The sequence below is a fragment of the Triticum urartu genome, chromosome 2A, assembly GCF_056163025.1.
Source record: "Triticum urartu cultivar PI428250 chromosome 2A, HENAU_Tu73, whole genome shotgun sequence".
Classification (NCBI taxonomy): Eukaryota; Viridiplantae; Streptophyta; class Magnoliopsida; order Poales; family Poaceae; genus Triticum; species Triticum urartu.
The window spans coordinates 167,024,211-167,047,226 of record NC_141874.1 but is presented as its reverse complement, the minus strand read 5'-3'; the positions used below and the strand labels follow the sequence as shown (position 1 = coordinate 167,047,226).

Genomic DNA, 23,016 nt, shown 5'->3' with positions numbered 1-23,016 from the left:
AGGGTGGTATCCTATTTTGAATGATTCGAGTGGCTTGACTTGGCACATGTTCACGCATGTAGTTGAAACAAAATCAACATAGCCTCTACAATATTTATGTTCATGGTGCATTATATCCTACTCATGCTTGCATTCGGTGTTGATTAATTTTAATGCATGTTCATGACTGTTGTCGCTCTCTAGCTGGTCGCTTCCCAGTCTTTTTCTAGCCTTCACTTGTACTAAGCGGGAATACTGCTTGTGCATCCAATTCCATAAACCCTCAAAGTTGTTCCATATGAGTCCACCATACCTACCTATCTACGGTATATACCTGCCGTTCCAAGTAAATTTGTATGTGCCAGACTCTAAACCTTCAAATAAAAATTCTGTTTTGTATGCTCGAATAGCTCATGTATCAACTAGGGTTGTCTGTATCTTCCATGCTAGGCGGGTTATTCTCAAGAGGAGTGGACTCCGCTCCTCACTCATGAGAAAGTGGCTGGTCACTGGGATGCTCAGTCCCATGCTTTATGCAAATCAAATCAAAATAACTGCAAACAAAACTCCCCCGGGATGACTCTTGTTAGTTGGAGGCACTCGTTGTTTCGAGCAAGCCATGGATTGATGCTTGTTGGTGGAGGGGGAGTATAAACTTTACCATTCTGTTTGGGAACCGCCTATGATGTGTGTAGCATGGAAGATATCGAGATCTCTCGGTTGTTAGGTTGACAATGAAAGTATACCGCTCAAAATATTATTCATATCTATTTCAAAACCGAGCTCTGGCACCTCTACAAATCTCTGCTTCCCTCTGCGAAGGGCCTATCTATTTACTTTTATGTTGAGTCATCATCCTCTTATTAAAAAGCACCAGTTGGAGAGCACCGCTATCATTCGCATTCATTACTGTTAATTTACATTGAGTATGACTTGACTAGATCTCTTTTACCATGAATTACAATGTCTAGTCAGTCCTTGATCTTTAAAGATGCTCTGCATTTATGTTTTGCGGTCTCAGAAAGGGCTAGCGAGATACCATCTTATTATATCATATCACGATTGTTTTGAGAAAGTGTTGTCATCTGAGATTTATTATTATTGCTTGCTAGTTGATTATGTCATTGATATGAGTAAACATGAGACCTAAGTGTTATTGTGAATATGGTTAGTTCATAATCCTTGTTGAACTTGAATGATGGCTTTACATATTTACAATAACAAGAGCAAACAAAGTTTGTAAAAGTTTTTCTTTATCACTTTCAGTTTATCAACTGAATTGCTTGAGGACAAGAAAATGTTTAAGCTTGGGGGAGTTGATACGTCTCCGTCGTATCTACTTTTCCAAACACTTTTTCCCTTGTTTTGGACTCTAACTTGCATGATTTGAATGGAACTAGTCTGGCTGACGCTGCTTTCAACAGAATTGCCATGGTGTTATTTTTGTGCAGAAATAAAAGTTCTCGGAATGACCTGAAAATCAACGGAGAATTATTTTGGAGTATATAAAAAATACTGGAAGGAAGATCCATGTCAGGGGGGCCTCCACCTGTCCACGAGGGTGGGGGCGCGCCCTACCCCCCTGGGCGCGCCCCCTACCTCGTGGGCCCCCTGACGCTCCACCGACCTCAACTCCAACTCCATATATTCGTGTTCGGGGAGAAAAAAATTAGAGAGAAGGATTCATCGCGTTTTACGATATGGAGCCGTCGCCAAGCCCTAAACTCTCTCGGGAGGGCTGATCTGGAGTCCGTTCAGGTCTCCGGAGAGGGGAATCCGTCGCCATCGTCATAATCAACCCTCCTCCATCACCAATTTCATGATGCTCACCACCGTGCGTGAGTAATTCCATCGTAGACTTGCTGGACGGTGATGGGTTGGATGAGATTTATCATGTAATCGAGTTAGTTTTGTTAGTGTGATCCCTAGTATCCACTATGTTCTGAGATTGATGTTGCTATGACTTTGCTATGCTTAATGCTTGTCACTAGGGCCCGAGTGCCATGATTTCAGATCTGAACCTATTATGTTTTCATCAATATATGAGTGTTCTTGATCCTATCTTTCAAGTCTATAGTCACCTATTATGTGTTATGATCCGGCAACCCCGAAGTGACAATAGTCGGGACCAATCCCGGTGATGACCGTAGTTTGAGGAGTTCATGTATTCACTATGTGTTAATGCTTTGGTCCGGTACTGTATTAAAAGGGGGCCTTAATATCCCTTTGTTTCCAATAGGACCCCGCTGTCACGGGAGGGTAGGACAAAAGATGTCATGCAAGTTCTTTTCCATAAGCACGTATGACTATATTCGGAATACATGCATATATTACATTGATGAGATGGAGCTAGTTTTGTGTCACCCTAGGTTATGACTGTTACATGATCGATCGCATCCGGCATAATTCTCTATCACCAATCCATTGCCTACGAGTTTTCCATATATTGTTCTTTGCTTATTTGTTTTTTCCGTTGCTATTGTTATCATCACTATAAAACACCAAAAATATTACTTTTGCTACCGTTACTTTTGCTATCGTTACCACTACTATCATATTACTTTGCTACTAAATACCTTGCTGCAGATATTAAGTTTCCAGGTGTGGTTGAATTGACAACTCAGCTACTAATACTTGGGAATATTCTTTGACTCCCATTGTGTCGAATCAATAAATTTGGGTTGAATACTCTACCCTCGAAAACTGTTGCGATCTCATATACTTGTGGGTTATCATTTAGTACCACCTCGGAAGCGGGGACGAGTGAGGAGCGGCTTAAATAGCCGGGCGTGCGCTAGCCGTTGAACGCCTCTGAAATGTCACAGCCCTGTTGGACCCACATGTGTCCCGAGTCGCCGCCGGTCCATATCGCGGTGGGGCAAAAATTTTGTGTCGGCGCTGAATGGACAGTACACATTGCGGGAGACGTGTTGGAGGCGTGCATGGGGGCGGGGAGATCGAGGAGGATGCGGTGGGGCTAGCATCATGCGGGTCAGAGTCGTTGGGCGCGGGGAGCGAGGCTGATCCGGTCGCTGGGCGCGGGGAGCGCAGCTGATTCGGTGGGTGGGATCTTCTGTGCGTGCGCGGGTTTGTGGCGGCGTGTATGTCAAAAACATGCATGAGATAATAACACGACAAAAACATGGCATGAGACAATAACATGGTCGGGTGCATTTTTTCACCACGTCGGTCAGCCCAGGTAGTATAACACATACAATGGCATCATCATCATGAAACGACAGCAAACAAAATAAACAGAATTTTGTAACTGTGGACTATTTCACATGGGACAGTACAAAATACAAATTTATTACATAAATATTTTGAGAAAACATAAACAAATCACTTATCAAGTTTTCTGGCATGCACGTATGAATAAAAACAACATTGGTTATTCAGACAAGACTCGGGCGACCACTTTTATTCTTCCAACCTACCAAGCTGCTTCTCTACGCCCAATTCCTGAACAAAATATAAACAACATGGGTGAGAAAATATAGTTGGTGGAATCAAATTGGCAACATAACAAAAATAAGAAGGTTGCAACTCACTTCTCGTTCCGACTACATGTAGCCTTGTTATGACCTGGGAGACCACACAGACTACACAAAGGACCACTTTTCTTCTCTGTAAAATCTTTTGGCCTACCATTCTTTGTAACGTCGGGGCCCCCCTTTGATCGCCCCTTCTTAGGTGCACCCTTCGTCGAAACTTTCTGAGGATCACCAATACCAAGCTCAACTTGTTGCGCCTGACTTGCCTCCTTCTTAAGCATAGCATACCTTCTACTTCCTATAAGTTCCTCCTCTGAAATCTTTTTCTGCGCTATTATGTTTTCCAGACACTTCATCGACTCGTCGTACAAGAAGGGATCATTTGCTGCAACATGAGAAGCTTCTGCGGTTTTAATGGTTATTGCACTATACCGTTCTCTCTCCAATGGCCCTGACCAACCCCATCCAAACATATCACTCTTCCACTGCACAGGCAACCCATCTCTCGCATGTTTGGACAACCGATGCAGGACACAACACTTTGGTATTTCAGTTAAGTTCAGATGATGGAGAACAGACATAATGTGTTTGCATGGTAGCCCTTTCCGAACCATCCTAAGACAACTGCATGTAATAGTTTCTTCTGAGTTACCTGGTTCATAAACAACATTGTATCTGAACTTGTAGTTATCCTTCCATGTCACCATGAATGTATGACGCCCAATTCCCACGAGCATCTCAAATATCTCCAGCTGACCCATCTTATGCAAATCATCTTGCAGGATGTAGAAATTAACAGGTGTGAATACTTTGGCGGCATGCTCCTCAAGGGCCTTATTCAGTAACCGACGGTGGTTCCTTCTGGTGTGTCTCGCAGTCATCATACACCTCGTTCTCATGTAGGCAAACTATACTGTTCTCATAATGCACCACCAAATCAACAATTGTCATACCGTAGTCCAGGTGAAGGTCAAGGCAGGAGTTGATGCTTTCACTCCTCTGGTTACTTCGCATACCAAGAAAAAAAACCATCGGAAAGATATGAAGCTGCCCAAAGTTTCCTCTTCCTGTGCATTGATACGTCTCCAACGTATCTATAATTTTTGATTGCTCCATGCTATATTATCTACTGTTTTGGACCATATTGGCCTTTATTTTCCACTTTTATATTATTTTTGGGACTAACCTATTAACCGAAGGCCCGGCCCAGAATTGCTGTTTTTTTCCTATTTCAGTGTTTCGGAGAAACATAATATCAAACGGAGTCCAAACGGAATGAAACCTTCGGGAACGTGATTTTCTCATCAGATAAGACCCAGGAGACTTGGACCCTCCGTCAAGAAAGCCACGAGGCGGTCACAAGGGTGGAGGGCGCCCCTGCTTCGTGGGCCCCTCGAAGCTCCACCGACGTAATCCTTCCTCCTATATATACGTACGTACCCCCAAACGATCGGGGACGGAGCCAAAAACCTAATTCCACCGCCGCAACTTTCTGTATCCACGAGATCCCATCTTGGGGCCTGTTCCGGAGCTCCGTCGGAGGGGGCATCGATCACGGAGGGCTTCTACATCATCATCCAAGCCCCTCCGATGAAATGTGAGTAGTTTACTTCAGACCTACGGGTCCATAGTTAGTAGCTAGATGGCTTCTTCTCTCTTTTTGGATCTCAATACAATGTTCTCCCCCTCTCTCGTGGAGATCTATTCGATGTAATCTTCTTTTTGCGGTGTGTTTGTTGAGACCGATGAATTGTGGGTTTATGATCCAGTCTATCTATGAATAATATTTGAATCTTCTCTGAATTTTTTTATGTATGATTGGTTATCTTTGCAAGTCTCTTCGAATTATCAGTTTGGTTTGGCCTACTAGATTGGTTGTTCTTGCCATGGGAGAAGTGCTTAGCTTTGGGTTTGATCTTGCGGTGTCCTTTCCCAGTGACAGATGGGGCAGCAAGGCACATATTGTATTGTTGCCATCGAGGATAACAAGATGGGGTTTTTATCATATTGCATGAAACTATCCCTCTACATCATGTCATCTTGCTTAAGGCGTTACTCTGTTTTTAACTTAATACTCTAGATGCATGCTGGATAGCGGTCGATGAGTGGAGTAATAGTAGTAGATGCAGGCAGGAGTCGGTCTACTTGTCTCGGACGTGATGCCTATATACATGATCATACCTAGATATTCTCATAACTATGCTCAATTCTGTCAATTGCTCAACAGTAATTTGTTCACCCACCGTAGAATACTTATGCTCTTGAGTATACCTGGCCATTCCTCGGGCCGGGCCGGGCTTCGGGCCAGGCCAACCAAAGCCCGACATAAAAAACCCAGGCCCGAGCCCGGCCCGGCCCGGCCATCGGGCCTAAAAATTGGGCCCGAGCCCGGCCCATCACACTAAAAGCCCGTCGGGCCTCGGGCCATGGGCCGGGCCTCTTCCTTAAATGGTGAAATCGATGGGCCCGGGCCCGGCCCAGCCCGGGCTTCGGGCTCAAAACCTAGGCCCGAGCCCGGCCCATGGACAAGGTCGGGCCGGTCCGGGTCGGGCTTTTTCAGGCCGGGTCGGGCCGGGCTGCCCATGGCCAGGTATACTCTTGAGAGAAGTCACTAGTGAAACCTATGGCCCCCGGGTCTCTTTCTCATTATATCAATCTCCATCACTTTATTATTGTTTTGCTTTTACTTTGCCTTTTACTTTTCACTTTGCATCTCTATACCAAAAATATTATTTATCATCTCTATCAGATCTCACTGTCGTAAGTGATCGTGAAGGGATTGACAACCCCTAAGCGCGTTGGTTGCGTTGAGCTATTGTTTTTGTGTAGGTACGAGGGACTCGCGCGTAGCCTCCTACTGGATTGATACCTTGGTTCTCAAAAACTGAGGGAAATACTTACGCTACTTTGCTGCATCATCCTCTCCTCTTCGGGGAAATCCAACGCAGTGCTCAAGAGGTAGCAAGAAGAATTTCTGGCGCCGTTGCTGGGGAGGTCTACGCAAAAGTCAACATACCAAGTACCCATCACAATCCCTATCTCCCGCATTACATTATTTGCCATTTGCCTCTCGTTTTCCTCTCCCCCACTTCATCCTTGCCGTTTTATTCGCCCTCTCTCTCTCTATCCTCCCTCTCTTTCTCTATTTGCCTCTTTTTGCCCGCTTTCTTTTTGTTTGCTTCTGTGTTAGTTTGCTTGCTTGTCGTTATGGCTAGTCTCTTTATCTTCTCCATTTTCTCCCGAGAATGAAGTTCTAAATTTTAAACAAAGGGAGGGAGAAAATCTAAAAGATGCTTGGTATAGAATTTGCAATGCTCAAAATAGATCTACCAGGAAGCAATCTACTTCAGTTCTTCTCCACAATTTTTATGTAGGTGCTAGTCCTTGGTATATATATATATATCCTTGGTACCATTACCGGAGGGAATTTCTTGGGTAGCCATACTTTTGATTCTTATAATGCTATGTTAAATTTATTTGGCTCACCACCTCTTTTGGTTAACGGAACTATGTTAACTTTGGAGCATGTTATGCAAAGACTTGAAATTATTGAAAATTAAGTTGCTACCATTGGATTAATTGAAAATCTAGATAAAAAGATCCACAGTCAAATTACCCAATATGGATCTAAGGTAGGAATGACTTTGAAAAATATTAAGGAAAAGGAACCCATAGTTAATGAGGAAATAAATCTAGATTCCACTAGAATCGATAAACTTGAGGGTATCATTACGAACTTGGGAGCCACTTTTTCTTCCGTAAAGAATACTCCAAGTCCTCCTACTAAAATTGCCAAGTTTATGTATGTTCCTAAAAATAAGGGTGAATCATCTAGTAAGGAAACTGCGGATCTTAAATCTATAAGTATTCATCCCAATCTTTTTGCTATCATTAAGGAATCAATTGCTACAAATGAATTTTTCGATCTTGTGCCTAAGAGTTTGATAATCACTAGAAAGAAAGAAATTCCTAAGGGAGATAGATGCCTCATTGAATAATTGCCTACCAAATATGGCAATACCTAGATCTATTCTTGCTTGTTACGCCTAGCTAGGGGCGTTAAACGATAGCGCTTGTTGGGAGGCAACCCAATTTTATTTTTACTCCTGTTTAGTAATAAATAAATTATTTAGCCTCTGTTTTGGTTGTGTTTTTTGTGTTTAATTAGTGTTTGTGCCAAGTAGAACCGTTGGGAAGACTTGGGGAAAGTCTTGTTGAACTTGCTGTAAAAACAGAAACTTTAGCGCTCACGAGAACTGCTGTCATTTTTATTTGAAAAGTGCTATTTAGTTAATTCTTTTTGAAGATGATTAATAGATAAATTACTCACGTCCAGAAATTTATTTTAGAATTTTTTGGGTTCCATATATTGCGCTAGCTACAGATTACTACAGACTGCTCTGTTTTTGACAGATTCTGTTTTTCGTGTATTGTTTGCTTATTTTGATGAATCTATGGCTAGTAAAATAGTTTATGAACCATAGATAAGTTGGAATACAGTAGGTATAACACCCATATAAATAAAGAATGAGTTCATTACAGTACCTTGAAGTGGTCTTTTGTTTTCTTTCGCTAACGGAGCTCACGAGATTTTCTACTTTAAGTTTTGTGTTGTGAAGTTTTCAAGTTTTGGGTCAAGATTTGATGAATTATGGAACAAGGAGTGGCAAGAGCCTAAGCTTGGGGATGCCCATGGAACCCCCAAGATAATCTAAGGACACCTAAAAGCCAAAGCTTGGGGATGCCCCAGAAGGCATCCCCTCTTTCGTCTACTTCTATCGGTAACTTTACTTGGAGCTATATATTTATTCACCACATGATATGTGTTTTGCTTGGAGCGTATTTTATGATTTGAGTATTTTCTTGTTAGTCTACCACAATCATACTTGCTGTACACACCTTTTGAGAGAGCCATACATAATTTGGAATTTTATAGAATACTCTATGTGCTTCACTCATATCTTTTGAGCTTTATAGTTTTGCTCTAGTGCTTCACTTATATCTTTTAGAGCACGGTGGTGGATTTGTTTTATAGAAACTATTGATCTCTCATGCTTCACTTAGATTATTTTGAGAGTCTTAATAGCATGGTAATTTGCTTAAAATCCTAATATGCTTGGTATGCAAGATTAATAATAAAACTTTCTTATGGGTGTGTTGAATACTAAGAAAAGTTTGATGCTTGATGATTGTTTTGGGATATGGAGGTAATAATATCAAAGTCATGCTAGTTGAGTAGTTGTGAAATTGAGAAATACTTGTGTTGAAGTTTGCAAGTCCCCTAGCATGCACGTATGGTAAACGTTATGCAACAAATTTGAAACATGAGGTGTTATCTGATTGTCTTCCTTATGAGTGGCGGTCGAGGACGAGCGATGGTCTTTTCCTACCAATCTATCCCCCTAGGAGCATGCACGTAGTACCGAGGTTTTTGATGACTTGTAGATTTCTGCAATAAGTATGTGAGTTTTTTATGACTAATGTTGAGTCCATGGATTATACGCACTCTCACCCTTCCATCCTTGCTAGCCTCTTCGGTACCGTGCATTGCCCTTCCTCACATTGAGAGTTGGCGCAAACTTCGCCGGTGCATCCAAACCCCGTGATATGATATGCTCTTTCACACATAAACCTCCTTATATCTTCCTCAAAACAGCCACCATACCTACCTATTATGGCATTTCCATAGCCATTCCGAGATATATTGCCATGCAACTTTCCATCATTCCGTTCATCATGACACATTCATCATTGTCATATTGCTTAGCATGATCATGTAGTCGACATAGTATTTGTGGCAAAGCCACCGTTCATAATTCTTTCATACATGTCACTCTTGGTTCATTGCATATCCCGATACACCGCCGGAGGCATTCATATAGAGTCATCCTTGTTCTAGTATCGAGTTGTAAATAAATAGAAGTGTGATGATCATCATTATTAGAGCATTGTCCCAAGTGAGGAATAAATAATAATAAAAGAGAAAGGCCATAAAAAAAGAAGTCCCAAAAAAAGAGAAAGGCCATAAAAAAAGAAGGCCCAAAAAATGAGAGAAAAAGAGAGAAGGGACAACGTTACTATCCTTTTACCACACTTGTGCTTCAAAGTAGCACCATGATCTTCATAGTAGAGAGTCTCTCATGTTATCACTTTCATATACTAGTGGGAATTTTTCATTATAGAACTTGGCTTGTATATTCCAACAATGGGCCTCCTCAAGTGACCTAGATCTTCGTGAGCAAGCAAGTTGGATGCACACCCACTAGTTTCTTTTGTTGAGCTTTCATACATTTATAGCTCTAGTGCACCCGTTGCATGGCAATCCCTACTCCTTGCATTAACATCAATCGGTGGGCATCTCCATAGCCCATTGATTAGCCTCGTTGATATGAGACTTTCTCCTTTTCTGTCTTCTCCACATAACCCCCTTCATTATATTCTATTCCACCCATGGTGCTATGTCAATGGCTCGCGCTCATATATTGCGTGAAAGTTTATAGGTTTGAGATTACTAAAGTATGAAACAATTGCTTGGCTTGTCATCGGGGTAGTGCATGATGATAGCATTCTTGTGTGACGAAAATGAAACATGACTAAACTATATGATTTTGTTGGGATGGACTTTCTTTAGCCATGTTATTTTGAGAAGACATAATTGCTTAGTTAGTATACTTGAAGTATTATCATTTTTATGTCAATATGAACTTTTGTCTTGAATCTTTCAGATCTGAATATTCATACCAGAACTAAGAAGAATTACATTAAAATTATGCCAAGTAGCACTCCGCATCAAAAATTCTCTTTTTATCATTTACCTACTCGAGGACGAGCAGGAATTAAGTTTGGGGATACTTGATACGTCTCCAACGTATCTATAATTTTTGATTGCTCCATGCTATATTATCTACTGTTTTGGACCATATTGGGCTTTATTTTCCACTTTTATATTATTTTTGGGACTAACCTATTAACCGGAGGCCCAGCCCAGAATTGCTGCTTTTTGCCTATTTCGGTGTTTCGGAGAAACAGAATATCAAACGGAGTCCAAACGGAATGAAACCTTCGGGAACGTGATTTTCTCATCAGATAAGACCCAGGAGACTTGGACCCTCCGTCAAGAAAGCCACGAGGCGGTCACGAGGGTAGAGGCGCGCCCCCTGCCTCGTGGGCCCCTCGAAGCTCCACCGACGTACTCCTTCCTCCTATATATACCTACGTACCCCCAAACGATCGGGGACGGACCCAAAAACCTAATTCCACCGCCGCAACTTTCTGTATACACGAGATCCCATCTTGGGGCATGTTTCGGAGCTCCGTCGGAGGGGGCATCGACCACGGAGGGCTTCTATATCATCATCCAAGCCCCTCCGATGAAGTGTGAGTAGTTTACTTCAGACCTACGGGTCCATAGTTAGTAGCTAGATGGCTTCTTATCTCTTTTTGGATCTCAATACAATGTTCTCCCCCTCTCTCGTGGAGATCTTTTCGATGTAATCTTCTTTTTGCGGTGTGTTTGTTGAGACCGATGAATTGTGGGTTTATGATCCAGTCTATCTATGAATAATATTTGGATCTTCTCTGAATTCTTTTATGTATGATTGGTTATCTTTGCAAGTCTCTTTGAATTATCAGTTTGGTTGGCCTACTAGATTGGTTGTTCTTGCCATGGGACAAGTGCTTAGCTTTGGGTTCGATCTTGCGGTGTCCTTTCCTAGTGATAGAAGGGGTAGCAAGGCACGTATTGTATTGTTGCCATCAAGGATAACAAGATGGGGTTTTTATCATATTGCATGAAACTATCCCTCTACATCATGTCATCTTGCTTAAGGTGTTACTCTGTTTTTAACTTAATACTCTAGATGCATGCTAGATAGCGGTCGATGAGTGGAGTAATAGTAGTAGATGCAGGCAGGAGTCAGTCTACTTGTCTCGGACGTGATGCCTATATACATGATCATACCTAGATATTCTCATAACTATGCTCAATTCTGTCAATTGCTCAACAGTAATTTGTTCACCCACCGTAGAATACTTATGCTCTTGAGAGAAGCCACTAGTGAAACCTATGGCCCCCGGGTCTCTTTCTCATCATATCAATCTCCATCACTTTATTATTGCTTTGCTTTTACTTTGCCTTTTACTTTTCATTTTGCATCTCTATATTAAAATACCAAAAATATTATTTATCATCTCTATCAGATCTCACTTTCGTAAGTGGCCATGAAGGGATTGACAACCCCTAAGTGCGTTGGTTGCGTTGAGCTATTGTTTTTGTGTAGGTACGAGGGACTCGCGCGTAGCCTCCTACTGGATTGATACCTTGGTTCTCAAAAACTGAGGGAAATACTTACGCTACTTTGCTGCATCATCCTCTCCTCTTCGGGGAAATCCAACGTAGTGCTCAAGAGGTAGCATGCATCATGTCAAGCCACTCTTTAGTTCTATCCGTCTTCCACTTATCATAGAAAGCGGTCCATCTCTGCTCAAAGTTCGCTTGAGAGGTGGCATAGTATAGGAGCGATCTGAACTCATCCAGTGACTTGTAATGCAGGTGCCACTGCATATTTTTCTCGATATGCCAGGAGCAAAGACGATGGAAAACATTTGAAAGGACCGTCTGAATAGCCCGGATCATTGCAGCGTCACCGTGTGTGATTATTGACTTTGGCTTCACCTGACAGTTTGCCATCATAAATGTCTGCAGCAGCCACACGTATGTCCCTTCCGTCTCGTCAGCAATGATGGCACAACCAAACACTGTGGTGCAATGGTGGTTGTTAACTCCGACAAAGGGGACGAACGGCATACCATACCTGTTCATCTTATACGTGCTATCAAACACGACCACATCTCCGTAGTCCTGATAGTCCCTCCGCGACTGTGCATCGCACCAGAACATACTCTTCAGTCGCCCTTCCTTGTCACACACATACTCAAAAAAAACTCAGGGTCCTTCTCCTTCCTGCTCCTCATAATGCCAATTGTCGTCTCAGCGTCACCCTTTGCAATAAGCTTCATTTTTTCTCTGCAACAAAGATTGTAAATGTCCATCCTGATAAGCCCGCACTTATCGTACGAACCGTATCTGCTGATGAAGTTGTCCATTATTATATGCTTTCTTATCCCGGCCGCTTCCATCGCCCTCTTGCCATCTCCAATCCGTCTGTGTGACCACAAAAAACAAACCTCGTCGGGCTGAGCCATCGCGTGGTTGTGATCATCCACGAATGATGCGATGAACCAAATGCCACGTTCTCTGTCCAGCTTCACCACCATATGTGCACCGCAGTCGCAACGAGTCTCCGGTCTAAGCCTGCGCTTGCGGCCCTCCATGGTTATGAACTTGCTCTGCCTTCTCCCTACCCTGAAGCAAAGAAACCGCCGGTACCGTATCATTCCTGAAGCACGTCGTTTCACCTTCTGTTTCCTGATGCTAAACCCGTGCTCTTTGGCATAATTGTTGTAGAATATGTATGCATCCCCTTGCGACCGAAAGGTCATAGCCATGACCTTCCAATGTGTCTCCAGCATCTTCTGCTGCCTTTGAGCCTCCTCAATGTCGATCTCTCCCTCATCGTGATCACCGCTACGACCATCTGACTCCTCCTACAACATTCATTTGAAAATATATATGTCAATCCCTATCATTTAATTCATACTATTGATCAATGTACAACATCTATCAACATACCTGGCTCAAGTTATCTGCAAATGATTCCTGGAAATTATTTTGCACATTGTCAACATCCACATCTTCCTGCAAATTTATACACAAAGATATATACTTAGCCGTGCCATACTTTGCAAATTCAAAAATAAAATCAAAATATATGCCACTTATGTTTTCATTATTTGCGCCATGTTCATTATTATCAAAATCCTCCGGAGGTAAGATATCTTATGACGAGACGGAATCATTGTCGCTGCTGTCATCATCTTCGTTTAAATTACATTATTAGTCTTAGTCACCTTATCAGTATCATTCTCATCCCTCCCGAAAGCGGATTCTTCATCCATGTCAACACGCCCAACTCACGGAACTGCAAAACATCGTGTGTTAGGTTTACTACACTATATTATGCCCAAAGCAACGCTAGTTCTCTAAATCATGCACTAGTCCGTAGAGGAGGCGTTGCGGCAGGAGGTTTTGATGAACCCTAAACCCTAAATCAGTACATGCACGAACTAGCCCTCACTTCTATCCATCATACCCGCCCCCTTCCCCGCTAGGTTTAGATGACAAACCTTGGCCCACGCTGTAGACGTCGCCGGCGTTCGACGACGGCCTTCAGGCGGCGACGTGCACAACGAGCAACCGGCCGGATGCTTGGCATGATCCGTGGGGGGTGGGGGGTGGGGGCACAGTGGTGCGGAGACGGTGTCAGACGTCGGGCCCTTCACGTCCGCGGCGTCGGACAACGATGGTGAAAGGCGACGGACGACGTTGCGCCCTTCACGTCACGTCCGCGGCGTTGGACAACGACGGTGAGATGCGGCGAAGCGATCGGCCACTTGGGTCCAACGCCGGTGAGATGCGGCGAAGCGATCGGCCACTTGGAACAGCGGGATCGGCCACTTGGAACGGCGGGCGGGCGTAGATCGTGCAACTGGTAGTTTCTTTTTTCTTTTTTTTTCTTTTTTTTGCATGCGCGTGGTATACGTATGTCCGGCACAACTGTACAATATGAGGTGGGTATACGTTTCTGAACACCTATCCATTGAGAAGCTTAGTAAATTTTTTGTTTGCTAGTGTAGCATCCAACATGATCCATCAAATTATTCTTTGAAGTTGCGAATGCTAGTGATCTTTGTTCTGGTTATACTCAGCATAAATATTTTGAACCGACCTGTATGAGTATGTCAGTGGACTTAAAATTTGTTATCTTCTTGTAATTTGGACATGCAAGATCTTGAATTTGGACATTCACTGTCTTGACGGTAGATCTCAGCGGCCACAAATGGCCAATAAGCCGGTAAAGCCATCAGGGTTGAGACTTGAGACCTCCACGGCATCCAAGAGAGAACGTATACAAGCGCTTCTAGTATGTTTGAACTTTGAAGTGGCATTATTGAGTGCAGTGTCCACTGATTAAGCCCTACTAATATACCGTTAGGCTAACGAACAACTACATGAACACGTACTACGCCGGTCGTCGTCGTCGTTTGCCGATCACGGGGCGACGGCGACGGCGGAGACCATGCTGTCGACGCCGCAGACGTTGCGGCCGCGGCAGAGCTTGTAGTACCCGCCCTCCCCCCACTGCTGCCCCCACGAGTTCTTGATGAGCCAGTAGGGCCGGTACCCGAGCCGCAGCGCCGAGAAGCCGCGCGCGCCGTAGCCGACGAGGAGCACGCCGTGGTTCACCAGCGCCCGCGGGCAGATGAGCGGGCAGGACACGCCGCCGACGTACGTCTGCATGAACGCCGCGTTCAGGCCCACCGCCAGGGGCCCGCCGCGGACGAGCGCCGCCCGCATCTGGTCCTCGTCGAGCGGCACGGCGGTGAAGTTGGCCACGCGGACTGCCACCTTGCTCCTGTCGAACCGGCACGTCCCCTGCGCTCCCGTGTAGGGGTACGCCGCCTGCTCCATCAGCCCGCCGGAGCTCATCAGGTACTTGTAAGCGTTCGTCATCAGTCCGCCGGAGCAGCCGCTGTTGCACTCGGTCTTCGCCACCGCGTCGCACTGCACATTTCCACGAGTTGTTTAGCTAGGAAGAAGATGAAATCAGGCGGGCGATTGAATTGAGTTGATGATGTCGCACCGTGTGGTCGCAGTCGACCAGCTGCTGCTCGCTGAGGTTGAGGAGCTTCCCCGTGGCGACGAAGTTGGCGCCCTCCACGACGCCGGTTGTGCTGAACGCCCAGCACGAGCCGCACACGCCCTGCATCTTCACATCGGTGACGGCGCCCTTGTCGCGCCAGTCGAAGCTGGCGGGCAGCGCGGCGACCTCCTCCTCCGTGGCCGGCGCCGCGGCGGGCATCCTCCGCACGCTGCGCAGGACGTCGCCGGCGCCGGCGAGGCCGGTGAGGCGCGCCTCGAACTCCTCCCGGGTGAGGTCGGAGAAGGGCGTGACGCCGTGGCGCGCGCCCGGGTCGAGCGCCTGGTGGGCGGCTGCGCGGGCCACGTTGGCCGCGAACACGCGCAGCCGGCGCGCGTACTCCTCGGGGCCCGAGTACTGCTTGCCGTGTCGCCGCACGAACGCCGCGAACTGCGCCTCCGGGAGCAGACCGGGGCGTCCAGCGCCGTGGCCGCCGTCCGTCACCTGCCGGATGACGTCTTCGGCGGACACGCCGGCGTGGACGAGCGCTAGAAGGAGGACGACGAGCCGGGCAGCCATGGTACGTATGGAAACCTTGCTCGGTAGTCGGTCCTGCACCGGAGGCGTCGTCAAATATAGGCGATGGGGAGCATTGCGAGGTGGCAGCCATGCAGGAGGAAGGGGAGGACGCATGTCCCTCCTCAAAGTCCAAACGGCGGTGCGCGTGGCGGCACACGTACGTCAGTCGGTGCCCGTGTTCTTATCTTCCAACTTGCTCCTCTCGACCGCCCCAGCGTCTTATTCTGAGTTGTGACGTCATTAGTCAATCTCCTTTTTTTTTAAGATCAAATTTTTTTTGACCCGTTTGAAGATCAAATTATGATACCGGATGCCGTGGTGATTCGCAGAAGTTCATCAAGCCAAAAACACTCTAGTTCATGCATGAAATATATCTTACAAGCCCAGAAGTTGTGAAATGGTCTCTCTTTCATGACAGGAAGCTGGATACACAACTTGTTCTCAAGTCAAATATACCATGTAAACAGTCCAGTCCCATTTTCCATTCCATTTCGTTACTCGCGACACACTTTTTTTCAGACTAAATACAACACATGGTACATTTCAGTTGATTCGATTTGGCTTCACCTGACAGAATAACTATCTTCTAGAGAACTTTGACAAAAGATAGACAACAAAGAAACATAACAGAGCAAATAGGACAACATGGACAATATGATTGGAGCCCTGCTGGATGATGCTTTTGTTCATCCTTCGCATGTTATTCTTCACTCCAGCCTGAGCTTTCGTAAGGGTCAGTTGCTGTTCATAAACAGAGGGTACCAAAAAATCAGTGCACAACCAAGAATAACCATTGTTTAAGAAAGAAAAGAAAAAGATTTTTTTTTGCAAAGGTGATATTACTCACATAAAACAATACAAATAGTCCATAAAGTAATTGTATCCAGCTTTTGCAGAAGGTAATATTAACCATTAAAACAGTATAGATAGTCCATTCAAACAATATATACACCAATTTGAACTTTGTATGTTCAATTGCAGGCTTATAGACATTTTAAACAAAAAACTATTTTTAAAAATACTTCATTTCAAAGCAACAAAATCAATATATAAACTGTATTTAGTACTCCCTCCGTTCCTAAATATAAGTCTTTCTAGAAATTCTAACAAGTGACTACATACGGAGCAAAATGAGTGAATCTACACTCTAAAATATGTCTACATTCATCCGTATGTTGTAATCCATTTGAAATGTCTAGAAAGACTTATATTTAGGAACGGAGGGAGTAGTAGTGTAGATCAAATGGATCTTCTAGGTCATATATACACGGTAATTGACTCAACGGAGTATTCTCTAGCACACATAGACGTACATCTAAAAATGGTATATAAATGGTAGGAAAGCACAAGTGCACATGGAAAACAATAAACATGTTATAACCATTCAGGAAAAAACATAAATAACCAAGGATACCACAAAAGAATCATGATAGAACAGCAACAATACCAGTTGGTTGAGGAAATCATTCTGGAATTTGGCCTCGGAGTTTATCTCTTGGGCGACCTGGAAAAGTGACCACGTCAAACAACAAATAAGTTTTTGAAATGTGAAGAAAAAGCCAGCATCAACAGCTTAACTAGAACAAATAATTGATCAGAACATGGCAGTTCTCTATCAAAGTACTAAATCCATTGCTTGTTAAAAGTTGAAATTGTATGAATTAAAAACCTAGACATAATATCATCTCAATGGTTGCAAGATTAATTTTACAGGAACAAAAGTATCAGTTATGATGTCAACCAGCCATCGGCAAATTCACACCAACTCATAAGACTGTTTATAGGCCTAAAACCAGAAAACCAATGGAGTTAATTCTATGCGAAGGTTAACAGGAAACACTGCATGCACGTGGCAGTATATCAGAGAAGGTATGGGTCAATGAGCATCCCACAAGAAGTTAACCATAAACACTAATAATGGACTAGGGAAGTGACGATGAGAAACAAAGGAGTATATATGGGTCTGTTTAGTTTGCTGCCCACACTAGCCCTGCCAAAAAATTGGCTACCTATTAAATTTTGGTTGCCAATGGGTGCACCCCTTCATCTCACAGATTTTGGGCAAATAGTTGGCCAAATGAGGGTGAGGAATTCCCTGGCCAAAAAATTGGCAAGCTAACATTTGGTAAGGCTAGTGTCGGCATCAAGCCATCAACAAAACACACCCATAATAAGACAGATGGAATGCCGCAAAGAAAGGTATGACACATATGAAGGCAGTGTCTTAAGATGTACTGGGCCCATGATGATTGGGCAAGAGACTTAAAGTGGGTATGAACTTAATTAAACCAGGTTATACATTGCATTTCCATACAACCCAAATCCATTAACATCAGACCAACTATGAAATTTCTTGCTGTGAGACTGATATATAAACAATATTTGGTACTCGCTAAATAAATAAACTACTTACATATGGTGTCGACTCATACAATCAATCTCCCGTGTTAACCTGAGATGGTTCTAATCTAATTGACATATACTCCGAGTTCATCTTGGTTTAAAGACATAAAACTATCTTAAACGAACTCGTACAGGCCGCACAACCACCAAGAACTAAATCATGGATGGAATTACGGTAAAATAAATAAATTGGGAACCACGAAGTATGTCTTAGAACGTCACATAAAATCACATAAAACATTTGCCATTCATGCTTAACCGCGCACACAACATAAGTTTCGAAGGTCAAAATTGCAATTAAGACCTAAACTGAGCATACCTAACAGAATTCATGAACCGGCTTAGAACAAAGGAGGCAAGGAGATGGAAGTCTTACGCCTTTCAACATGCGAACCCTCGAGTGCAACCCGTCGATCTCCTCGTCAAGATCGCCATGCACCGGGTCGATCCGCAGCTGGATCTCGTCCGAGCTCGACGCGTTCCTGCGATTTCCGAAGGAACCCCAAATTCGTCACGGGCTCCGAGGACAAATAGATCGATTCGAACAGCAGAGGGCGCGAATTGGGCGACATGATATCGGGGATCGGACGGGGCGTACCTGGATCGAAGCGGCCCGGAGCCGTACATCGGGTTGGCCATCGCGCGCGTAGGCGGAGCAAGAGACGTCCGGCTCGTTCGCACGCGAGTTCAGTCGGGCCTAGTCTGGATTCAGGAGGGATGGGGCGGTGGCGCACGGGAGGTACGGGGGAAAGACCGGCGACGGCACGGCGAGTGGAGAACGGAGAGATGACGCCGCGGCGGGCAGGGCAGGGAAGGGAGGGGATGAGATCAAGGGACGAGACTGGCTGACGGGGTTGGAAAAGGAGATTAATCAGTTTTCTTCCGCGACACCTCATCGCGATTGTTTCAGCCGCTTGATCCGCGCTGGGGAGATCTGGAGCGTCCAATGAGAGGTAGTGCTATTCCATCCATGGTTTAGGCCACAACTTTCCCCCCTTTTTTTTCAATAGAAAATGCCTAATGACAAGTAGACGCATGCCTGGCGGTCCATGGAAACTTCGTCTCCCGCCGAAAATAGGTTTTAATGAGGTATGTTGGATGCCAAAGGGTCTAAGAGTTCTTCATCGTTGATGAAGTCGGGGCAGTGGCGAAGCGTCGATTGTAATAATCGTTCCTCAGTTTTTCTTATGTTGATGTCCCTTCTTGGCGTGATGTTGACAAGTCAGAGGATACTGTGATCGCCGCACACTCGATCTTGCATGATTAGTGTTTGCTCGCGATGTCACATGGAGCGATAGCGTTATAATGTGTTATTTGTTCTTCAGCCTTATCTCTATTCAATGAAGCTCAGCCAAATACGAGTCCATCGGGGAACTTCTGAGATTTGTCTCTCTTCTCATTCTAGTCGGGGTAAGGATTATCTTCTACCCTTTCTTGGTGTCGGCTTCTCCGGGATGATGATATATCCAGTTCGCGTTTGTCGGCGTCTTTTGGCTTACATCGATGACTTCCTGACCGCTACTTCTACAATCTTTTAGGTTGCAATAAGGTTGCTCCGGTGAGACAGTGGCCTATAGGAAAATGAGCTTTGTTCAATACGCCTCAGTGGATGCAGAACGAAGACTGCACTATTATTCATGTAATAAGCTCTTATAAGGACTGGTTTATTTAATATATGGTCTTCAACTTTTAAAAAATGCTTTGATCCATGATGGACATAGGGTATAACCATGCATAAGGATTAGCTAGCAGTTTGTTCTATCATGCCCGAAGAAATTTCATATTCAATATTTTCAGTAGGTGCAGTAGGTTGAGGGGTAGCTAATTGTGTTTCCGGTTGAGGCGAAGATACCCCGAACAAACCCCTCAAAGGATTGTTTTCCATAGTAACAAGCGATAATAAATTTCAGCACACTATATAAATGTTTCCTTACTAAATTCCACTTACCAAAGGCGCTTCCCTCCCCGGCTACGGCGCCAGAAAATAGCCTTGATGACCCACAAGTATAGGGATCAATTGTAACTCTTTTCAATAAGTAAGAGTGTCGAACCCAACGAGGATCAGAAGGAAATGACAATTGGTTTTCAGCAAGATAATGTCTGCAAGTGCTGAAATTATAGGTAGCAGAGTAGTTTGATAGCAAGGTAATTTGTAACGAGCAAGTAACGCTAGTAGTAACAAGAGTGCAACAACGTAGCCCAATCCTTTTGAGGCAAATGACAGGCCAAAACGGTCCCTTATGATAAGCAAAGTGTTTTTGAGGATACACGGGATTTTCATCTAGTCGATTTCATTATGTTGGTTCGATTTGTGTCCGGTACTTTGATAATTTGATATGTGGGTGGACCAGTGCTTAGGTGTTGTTCTTACTTGAACAAACCTCCTATTTATGATTAACCCTTTCGCAAGCATCTGCAACTATAATTACTTGTCTTCCATAGTAACAAGTATATGGGATCACTTGCCTTCCATAGTAATAAGTGACACCAGTAAGGGAATCATATTGTAAGGGAATCATATATGTGTACGATATTTTGATAGTATGTATGTTGTGATTTCTTTACTGGTGTCATGTGAACATCGACTACATGACACTTCATCATATTTGAGCCTAAGCGAATGCACTGTAGAGTAGTTATTAGATGATGGGTTGCGAGAGTGACATAAGCTTAAACCCTAGTTTATGCGCTACTCCGCAAGGGACCGATTGGATCCAAAAGTTTAATGCTATGGTTAGAACTTATTCTTAGTATTTTTCTCATAGTTGCGGATGCTTGCGAGGGGTTAATCATAAGTAGGAGGTTCGTTCAAGTAAGAACAGCACTTAAGCACTGGTCCACCCACATATCAAATTATCAAAGTAGCGAACACGAATTGAATCAACATAATGAAAGTGACTAGATGAAATTCTCGTGTACCCTCAAGAACGCTTTGCTTATTATAAGAAACCATTTGGCCTGTCCTTTGCCCCAAAAGTATTGGGCTACCTTGCTGCACTTTTGTTACTACTATCATTACTTGCTTGTTACAAATTATCTTGCTATCAAACTACTCTGTTACTTACAATTTCAGCACTTGCAGACATTACCTTACTGAAAACCACTTGTCATTTCCTTCTGCTCCTCGTTGGGTTCGACACTCTTACTTATCGAAAAGAGTTACAATTGATCCCATATACTTGTGGGAAATCATATTGTTTTCCATAGTAACAAGTGACACCACTAAGGGAATCACAACATACATACTATCAAAATATCGAACACATATCAAGTTCACATGATTACTTGTAACATGATTTCTCTTGTGACCTCACGAACAAAAGTAACTACTCACAAATAATTATCATGCTCAAGATTAGAGGAGTATTAAATAGCATATTGGATCTGAACATATAATCTTCCACCAAATAAAGCATATAGTAATCAACTACAAGATGTAATCAACACTACTAGTTACCCACAAGCACCAACCTATAGTTCCCGTAACAGATTGAACACAAGAGATGAACTAGGGTTTGAGATAAGATGGTGTTGTTGAAGATGTTGATGAATATTGCCCTCCCCAAGATGGGAGAGTTGTTGGTGATGATGATGACGATGATTTCCCCCTCCGGAAGGGAAGTTCCCCCGGCGGAATCGCTCTGCCGGAGGGCAAAAGTGCTCCTGCCCAAGTTCCGGCTCGAGACGGTGGCGCTCCATCCCGAAAGTCCTCCCCTTATTTTTTTTCTAGGTCAAAACGACCTATATACCAGAAGATGGGCACCAGAGGTGGGCCTGGGTGAGCACAACCCACCAGGGTGCGCCTGGGCTCCCTGGCATGCCTAGGTGGGTTGTGCCCACCTGGTGGGCCCCCTCTGATAGTTATTTTCTCCAATATTCTTCATATATTTGATAAAAAATCTCCGTGAAGTTTCAGCTTGTTCGGAGTTGTGCAGAACAGGTGGTTTGACGTAGCTTTTTCAGGTCCAGATTTCCAGCTGCCGGAATTCTCCCTCTTTGTGTATACCTTGGATATTATGAGATAAAAGACATTAGAATTACTCAAAAAAGCATTATTATGGATAAAAACATCATAAATAACAGTAAGAAAATATGATGCAAAATGGACATGTCAAAGCCCTATAAACCGAAAAGGAGGAAGTATTATGCTATCTACTCCAAACAGAAGTTGCAAAGTTTATCCAATGTAACTACTTAAATTCGAAGATGGGGGTTTCATGCAAACAACACAATTAACATAAAAGAAGACTAAAAGATGTGTGTGCTCATTCAATGTATAAGAAAATTAAGAGATGAGCGTGAATAACAAGATACAACCAGTGATGGTCCTTGCCCATAAAACCTCAGGCACCTTTCAAGTAAGACATAACCTGAAAAATTAAAAGCCATAAGATCAGTGATAAGAAGAAGCACGGGAAGATGAAAAATTGGGAGCGGACAACTATTCCAGAGTGCAAGTTGGTGGCAGAGATAACGACTTTGAGCAGGCGGGGGCATCAAGTGATGATCACACTATATACAAACTATGAATTGGTGGTCATAGGTGATGTACATGCGTCCCTAGCCTTGATGGATCCCCCTTCTTGTGGTCAGTTTAAAGAGATGAATGAACCTGAAGCTGAAACGATGGACCCGTTAGCAGTTTCAGCAGGGGGATTTAATTGTTGTGGAGAACTATTTCAGATCAAGGTTGGAGAGAGGCAAAGGGAAAAGATTTGTAACAAATTAATAGCAGTCGTTGCTATTTACTTGGATTCCTACGTGCACTTGTGTTTGTTAAAAGCCATAATTAGTAAGTGGGG

General features: G+C 43.9%; 3 protein-coding genes across 3 annotated transcripts; all 3 read right to left on the bottom strand.

The window, feature by feature from the left end:
• Positions 1–12,377: 12,377 nt before the first annotated feature.
• LOC147984404 (protein FAR1-RELATED SEQUENCE 11-like) lies at positions 12,378–13,490 on the bottom strand. Its single transcript, XM_087541084.1, has 3 exons — positions 13,425–13,490; positions 13,165–13,230; positions 12,378–13,079 (listed from the first exon to the last, which is right to left on the bottom strand). Exons 1-3 carry the CDS (start codon positions 13,488–13,490, stop codon positions 12,378–12,380), a joined length of 834 nt encoding a protein of 277 aa, XP_087397210.1.
• Positions 13,491–14,441: 951 nt separating this feature from the next.
• LOC125536522 (putative cysteine protease RD19D) lies at positions 14,442–15,985 on the bottom strand. Its single transcript, XM_048699757.2, has 2 exons — positions 15,236–15,985; positions 14,442–15,156 (listed from the first exon to the last, which is right to left on the bottom strand). The coding sequence occupies exons 1-2, from the start codon at positions 15,923–15,925 to the stop codon at positions 14,644–14,646; spliced, it is 1,203 nt and encodes a 400-aa protein (XP_048555714.2). The 5' UTR covers positions 15,926–15,985; the 3' UTR covers positions 14,442–14,643.
• Positions 15,986–16,234: 249 nt separating this feature from the next.
• LOC125536523 (bet1-like protein At4g14600) lies at positions 16,235–19,070 on the bottom strand. Its single transcript, XM_048699758.2, has 4 exons — positions 18,813–19,070; positions 18,591–18,696; positions 17,259–17,315; positions 16,235–16,552 (listed from the first exon to the last, which is right to left on the bottom strand). The coding sequence occupies exons 1-4, from the start codon at positions 18,851–18,853 to the stop codon at positions 16,391–16,393; spliced, it is 366 nt and encodes a 121-aa protein (XP_048555715.1). The 5' UTR covers positions 18,854–19,070; the 3' UTR covers positions 16,235–16,390.
• Between the last annotated feature and the right edge of the window lie 3,946 nt (positions 19,071–23,016).

Coding starts and splice junctions, on each gene's coding strand:
- LOC125536522 (XM_048699757.2), bottom strand. CDS start 15,925: ATGCGTCCTCCCCTTCCTCCTGCATGGCTGCCACCTCGCAATGCTCCC. Junction 15,157..15,235: donor TGGTCGACTGCGACCACACG/GTGCGACATCAT, acceptor GGAAATGTGCAG/TGCGACGCGGTGGCGAAGAC.
- LOC125536523 (XM_048699758.2), bottom strand. CDS start 18,853: ATGGCCAACCCGATGTACGGCTCCGGGCCGCTTCGATCCAG. Junction 18,697..18,812: donor TCCGGGCCGCTTCGATCCAG/GTACGCCCCGTC, acceptor CGGAAATCGCAG/GAACGCGTCGAGCTCGGACG. Junction 17,316..18,590: donor GGGTTCGCATGTTGAAAGGC/GTAAGACTTCCA, acceptor TCACTTTTCCAG/GTCGCCCAAGAGATAAACTC.
- LOC147984404 (XM_087541084.1), bottom strand. CDS start 13,490: ATGGATGAAGAATCCGCTTTCGGGAGGGATGAGAATGATACTGATAAG. Junction 13,231..13,424: donor AGGTGACTAAGACTAATAAT/GTAATTTAAACG, acceptor ATAAATTTGCAG/GAAGATGTGGATGTTGACAA. Junction 13,080..13,164: donor TTGCAGATAACTTGAGCCAG/GTATGTTGATAG, acceptor TGAATGTTGTAG/GAGGAGTCAGATGGTCGTAG.